General features: G+C 36.3%; 1 protein-coding gene across 1 annotated transcript; it reads right to left on the reverse strand.

Annotated features, from left to right (window-relative positions):
* Nucleotides 1-1,715: 1,715 nt before the first annotated feature.
* LOC117114768 (serine/threonine-protein kinase Aurora-3-like) lies at nt 1,716-2,900 on the reverse strand. The gene has a single exon (XM_033258459.1). The coding sequence runs from the start codon at nt 2,778-2,780 to the stop codon at nt 1,716-1,718; it is 1,065 nt and encodes a 354-aa protein (XP_033114350.1). The 5' UTR covers nt 2,781-2,900.
* Nucleotides 2,901-6,613: the final 3,713 nt, after the last annotated feature.

A 6,613-nucleotide genomic window follows, 5' to 3' on the forward strand; every position in this document is an offset into this window, starting at 1 on the left:
ATTGAAATGCATTTAAATTAAAATATAATTGTTGATTTACTATTAATATAGGCCTATAACATAGGCGCCGCCATCTTGGATTACATTCCAAGGGCGCAGCCATCTTGAATCGTTTGTTTATAGTATAGCACCACCAAGAGTTAAAATATAACTATCATGTAATTAGCATGAGTCATCATCTACTTCATGGTCAACCTACAGTAGGTGGTCCAACCATGCCTATTATCTTTGTACAGTATCTATAAACTACATAAAGTGCATTATACACTATATGCATCTCAAAAGTCAAACATCTTGATAATTAAAAAGCAAATCATTCACAAACTTATGCGAAACAGTTAATTTAAGTTCAGCATTGTATACAAAAAATAAGTTTGTTAAATTTGCCAAGTAGTCAGCAAATACTTTCACTTTAAACCTCTTAAAAATATTACCAAGTTTAAACTAATATATGGTAAACACTAACATATTTTATATAATGAACTTATCAAACTAAACAATATAAACTTAAAACTACATACCCTTTCAGAATGACAAAACTTCAGAGATGTGATTACTGTCTTGCTCCATTGGAGTTTGCAGCAGTAATGAAACACACTTATGAAAAACTGCCTGATTTACCAGACACCCTTGATTGGGGGTATTAATGCACCCTCTATTAATCTTTTAACATGAGATGAGCTATTTACTTGAGGTGGTATGAATATGGTAGTGATGAGGCATCCTCCCTCATCAGGGTAATAAACCAATTGGGCAACCTTGTGGTTAGTGGTCATTGGGCAGTTTGATGGAAAATGTAGTCTGCAAATGCAATTAGTATAAACAATGGTATGTGGTAGAATAGAACTAATGCTAAAATAGGGACTGCAAAAACACACTGTCACAGTAGTTTCCATGATTTGTATGTTGATTTTGACCAAATAAATGAATGAATATTAGCACACCATACAACATGGTTTTTCATTGTTGTATACATAATGTGAAAAAAAAAACATGCCGGCATGGTGCGCTAATATAGGCCTATACTGTTTTATGGCATATTGTGTCAGGTGTAGAGAGCATCATGTTTTGTGTTCTATTGAGACCTACGGATTACAATACTCTGCAGGTTGACACGCGAAGAAAATAAGGTTTTTGTCAAAACATAATCAGTATTCTCATGATGCCTGACCATAATGTAAGATTCAGCAGGAAAAATACGAGGTGAAAAAATCGTGAGCTATATTACAATGCACCTCGACCTCTCAACATTCATTGTGCCAGTATATTGAAGAAGTCGGCGCTAGAACAAATTTTGGATCGACGTTGCTCCAACCAGTACAGTAGTTAAGACGACATTTTTCTCAAAATGTATGTAAACCTTGCTTTACGTCGGGTCAACGTTAGTCTAGCCAGTTGGGTGAACGTCTTTCCAAGAAGCTGAACTCACGTTGGCCCAATAAATATGCAAACGTCTAACCAACGTTAGTACAGTATACATACGTTGGGCCAGCGTGGTTTTATGACGTTGCATAAACATTATCGGCCCGACGTTGACTCAACTAGTCGAACCGTCTTTCCAACTGCCTGGATGGACGTTGGCCCGATAGAAAAGCAAACGTCTAGGCAACATCAGAAAAAGTATGTTGGCCCAACGTAGTTTGATGACGTTGCACAAACATATCGGCCCAACGTTCATCCAACTAGTTGGACCAACGTCTTTTTAACTGGCTGAATCAATGTTGGAAAAGCAAACGTCTAGGCAACATCAGGTACGTTGGGCCAACGTGGTTTGAGGACGTTACAGAAGCATTATCGGGCCAACGTCGATCCAACAGATCGGGTCGACGTCTTCCCAACAAGTTGAATCCACGTTGGGCCGAAGCAAAACCGAACGTTCGGCCAATGCTAGCTGGGATGCTCATGGCCATATATGCATTATTGTACAGGGATTGCATAGCCTGGCTAATGGCTGGTTTAAAAATCCACCCACATATGGGCTGCAAACCCATATGGCACAGACAAAGACATGCAAAATGCTGCATTAATTTTTGGCTGATGTCTAGAGCAGTAGGTCTTCGACGGTAATCCTTCTGCAGCATTCTAGTGACAAGACTTTCCATAAATGGTCCAATAGTTGGTGGTACATTGTAGATGTAGTTTTGTTCACGACACATCTTCACACCAATCAGCTCATTCTCGACCTGTTCTTTTAAGTTGTCATCTAAAATACCACAAAATATAATTCCCATGCTGAAAATGTCTGCATTGGCATCATAATGTCCTTGTAGTACTTCTGGCGCCATGTACGGTAAGGTGCCAAGCCTTGTCTTCATGTACTTCTCCTCCACTGTTGTCGTTAAATAATTCAAAACCTTAGCCAATCCAAAATCAGCTATTTTAGCAACAAGTCGATTGTCGATCAAAATGTTGGCAGGCTTTAAATCTCGATGTACGATGTTGACGCCATGAATATGCGCTAGGCCATTCGACACGTCTTTTAAGAATCTCATACGCATATTCTTATCAAGACTTGGGTTGTGTTTCAAGAAATTGTCTATAGAGCCAAAATGGCAATATTCCAAGACAATGTAAATACTATTTTGATCAGTGAAGTATTCTATGTACTGAACAACATTGTTATGTGCGCCGATGATTTGAAGAATCATGACCTCAGAACAATCTAGGCATAGGCCAACTTTCTTTATGGCAACTATCTTGTTTGTAGAGAATTCTACTGCCTTGTGTACTTCACCAAACGCACCGCTGCCCAGATGCTCTAATAATTTATATTTAGACATCTTTCAGATCTCGTTGGTTGGTTAACTATTTCGGGAAGAGTGAATAATCATTAGCAGTACTACAATTGCTCTAATCAACAAAATGTGTAACAGAGTAAACTGAAGTAAAGTTGCACAATACGAATGCGTTTTCCAGACTGTCGTTTGCTATATGTTAATTATTGTAGATGTCTACAGATCTGGGTTTTTCCCAAATGCTTTTTTTTTTTTGGCGGGAAGTAAGAAAAGCCAAATTCGTCAAAACGTACAATGAAAACACAAAAATTAATAGTAATAGTGCATATGGCATTCAGTCCATTAAAATATCACCTTCACCATGTAGAGCCCACGTAAATGTAAAAATGTACCACAAATGTAAAAAATAACCACAAATGTCAAAACATTCTACCCGCAAATGTCAAAATAACCCCAAATCGCCCACAAATGTTAAAATCTGCTTAACCACAAATGTAGTAACATTTCACCTATAAATGTAAAAATTTCTATTTTTACCTCAAATGTCATAACATGTCAACCGCAAATGTAAAAATTTTCCTAAGCACTTAAATCCTTAGGATATTGAAAGACCCTAATTAACTGCTATAGTAGAGCTAAAGCACCAAGTTGCGTATTTTAGTAGGGCAGCTAAGGGCCAAGTAGTGCACTTTATTACCAAAGCATAAAACTTGGCACAAAATATCTTTAATATGTGTGAATTAAACAAAAATTGTGTGCCAGGTTTGACGCCTGCTATGGCCGCCATATTGAATTTAAAATGACCGCCTCTAAAAGACGGGATCCATATAAAGTATCTTGACAATGGAAAATCGTACAGACTTAGTTTTGGTCTGAAATTGTTGAGAACATACATGTTGCTTTTTGTTCTTATGTAGCATTTTGTTCAAAAGTGATCAGAAATGGCATTTTTGACCGTTGAGCCTACATGAACCAGCATATCCATATCTCCAAAACTGTTGGTCATAGAGACCTAGTTTCGGTTTCAAAATGTTCAGAAGATGCATGTTTCTATTTGCTCTAATGTAAAATTTTGCCCAAAAGTGACCAGAAATGCATTCTGACCTTTGACCCTAGATATTAAGCATCATTCATATCTCAAAAAACAGTTGGCCACAGAGACCTAATTTTGGCCTGAAATGTTTCAGAACATGCATGTTCCTATTATGCAACATCATGTCCTAAAGTGACTGGAAATTAAGTTTATAAACTTTGACCTTAGGTACCCTGTAGGATATTAATAATAATAATAATACCGTATTTATATAGCGCCTAACAGATCACAGATCCCTCTAGGCGCTTTACAATTCTTAATTGTCTGTAGGATATTTAAATCTCCATAACCGTTGGTCATAGAGACCTAAGTTTAGCCTCAATTTGTTTGGAACATATACCTATTTGCACTAATGCAACATTTTTTCTAAAACTGAACGGAAATGACATTTTTGACCTTTGACACAAAGGATCCTACAGCATGTCTATACCGTACTCGCGCGAATAAGCGCCCCGTTTGAATAAGCGCCCCTCTCGAACAACCGCCCTCCTAACGTGAAAATTTCCTTAAGCGCCCCGTTTGAATAAGCGGCCCCTCATAAGATTTTTTTTTTTAGCAAGTCAATAATCCAATCAATCTTGGAACTGTGGGTGTTGGCATGATTTGAGCTGTAGAGTGGAAACACATTCTCTTCAGTCAATATCAAAATAAGGATATTTCCCTTGGAGAGATGAGAGCTCCGATCCCTGGACAGATTAGAGTTCCTTTCCCTGGACAGATGAGAGCTCCGATCCCTGGACAGACAGTGTATTTCAGGGGCGGATCCAGAAATGTCCAAAAGGGGGGGGGGGGGCGGAAGGGGGGGGGGCCAAAATTGGGGCCGATCGAGACAACAATGTTCTAGGGGGTCCGGGGGGATGCCCCCGCAAAATTTTTGTGTTCTAGACACCCGAAAATAACATTGGAGGTGTTGTGGGCTATCATTTTTTTCTTTCTTTCTTTCTTTTTTTTTTCCAACTTTAATCTTTTTTACATATTTGTCTTTCTATGTCTAGTCCTACTCCTCTTTTTCTTTTTTCGACCTTAAGTACATTCTCATCTGAGTTTTCAAGAAAAATACAATGATCCTGCCATCCTGCTGATCTCAATGCCGATGGCCAACAAGCTAACCACTACCCACAACTAATTGCATCTGCTATTTTGCTGTTATGTATATATTCACGCATTCTTGTTATGAGCCATGTTTTCTGGACGATTATACAGTGTTTAATGAGGACATGATGCGCAACTTGGTGCTTTAGGCTGCTCTACTATAGCAGTTAATTTTAAATATTGTCTTTGAATATTGTAAGGATTTAAGTGCTACGGAAAATTTTCACATTTGCGGTTGACATGTTATGACATTTGAGGTAAAAATGGAAATTTTTACATTTGTAGGTGAAATGTTACTACATTTGTAGTTAAGCAGATTTTTACATTTGTGGGCGATTTTTTTACATTTGTGGTTGATTTTTTTTACATTTGTGGTTATTTTTACATTTGTGGTTGACATGTTATGACATTTGGGGTTATTTTGACATTTGCGGGTAGAATGTTTTGACATTTGTGGTGATTTTTACATTTGTGGTAGATGTTTACATTTGTGGGCTCTACAGGGGTGGGGGTCATAAAATAAATTTTACAGACTGGTAATCGATAATCGATATCACATCAGCCCCACCATGGTCGGAGCTTAGTTAAAATGTTCATGTCATGTCTATGGCACTTACAGATACCCGTTCGGGTCCTATTAAATGCCAAGCACTTATCGGACCCGAAGGTAAAATTTATCATGGTAAATTAATGATTGAATATTGTATTATTTTACTGATTTTGACTATAAGTCCAGAAATCACTCTTTCTTTTGTCGACCAATTACCAATTGTCAACCTTTTTAAGCAACAGCTTAAATTAAATGCCAAGCACTCATCGGACCCGAAGGTCAAATCTATCACCTGAATTCCATGGTAAATTAATGATTAAATATTGTATTGTTTTTTAGTTTTATATCACTGTTTCTTTTGTCAACCAATTAATAAATCACCCACAAAATTAATTTAAATGCCATAAAAATGACATTAAGATAACTTTGAATTACTCGTCTAACAGAACCACATAAGTTATCTTTCAATAAGTTACAGATGTAAAAATCAATGATTTACTGATGTTTTAGTAAAAAAAATTCCTAAATTTGATGAAAGAAATATATGGGTTATTTGAAGACTAGTTACTAGGCCTATACACATTTAATTGGCGAGAAAAATGTCGTTATAATTTTCATCTGAAACTAAAGGCATTGAAATAAAACAAAACTAAAAGTTTCAAAAACCGAAAGGTCCACTGATTAATCTCAGATAAGAAAGTATAATACATACTCCAAGTATTGAAATACACGCCATCGTGTTGGGATTCAATATTTCGACATTAATTATGTCATCATCAGGAATGAAAAATTATCCATATTAGCAAGCTTAGTTATATCATATCAAAAACATCGCATACAGAAAACGCTTCAAACAGCATTATAAAATTAATACCGGTAGTACATAAGAAATTATAATTAATTAAATATAAATAAAAAAACTATGAGAAAATTCATTCACATTCTATAATGACAAGTAATATATAATAAATGTCAATGCTCATAATAGGCTTATTAATCCTTTTCTTTACCAACAATTTATTTTCATCTCTTAAGTTGCAGTATGCCACAATACTGCAATAACGTATTTTAATCGATACGTCACCCACATACATCTACAATATATTTATCTCCATTTCTATGATTCAAGACAATTCTCATAAT

Source organism: Anneissia japonica, unplaced genomic scaffold, assembly GCF_011630105.1.
Source record: "Anneissia japonica isolate Jap-2015-1 unplaced genomic scaffold, ASM1163010v1 scaffold287695_len18433_cov103, whole genome shotgun sequence".
In the NCBI taxonomy this organism is placed as follows: Eukaryota; Metazoa; Echinodermata; class Crinoidea; order Comatulida; family Comatulidae; genus Anneissia; species Anneissia japonica.

Excerpts from the sequence above, each read along its gene's own strand:
- LOC117114768 (XM_033258459.1), bottom strand. The coding sequence starts at position 2,780 with ATGTCTAAATATAAATTATTAGAGCATCTGGGCAGCGGTGCGTTTGGT.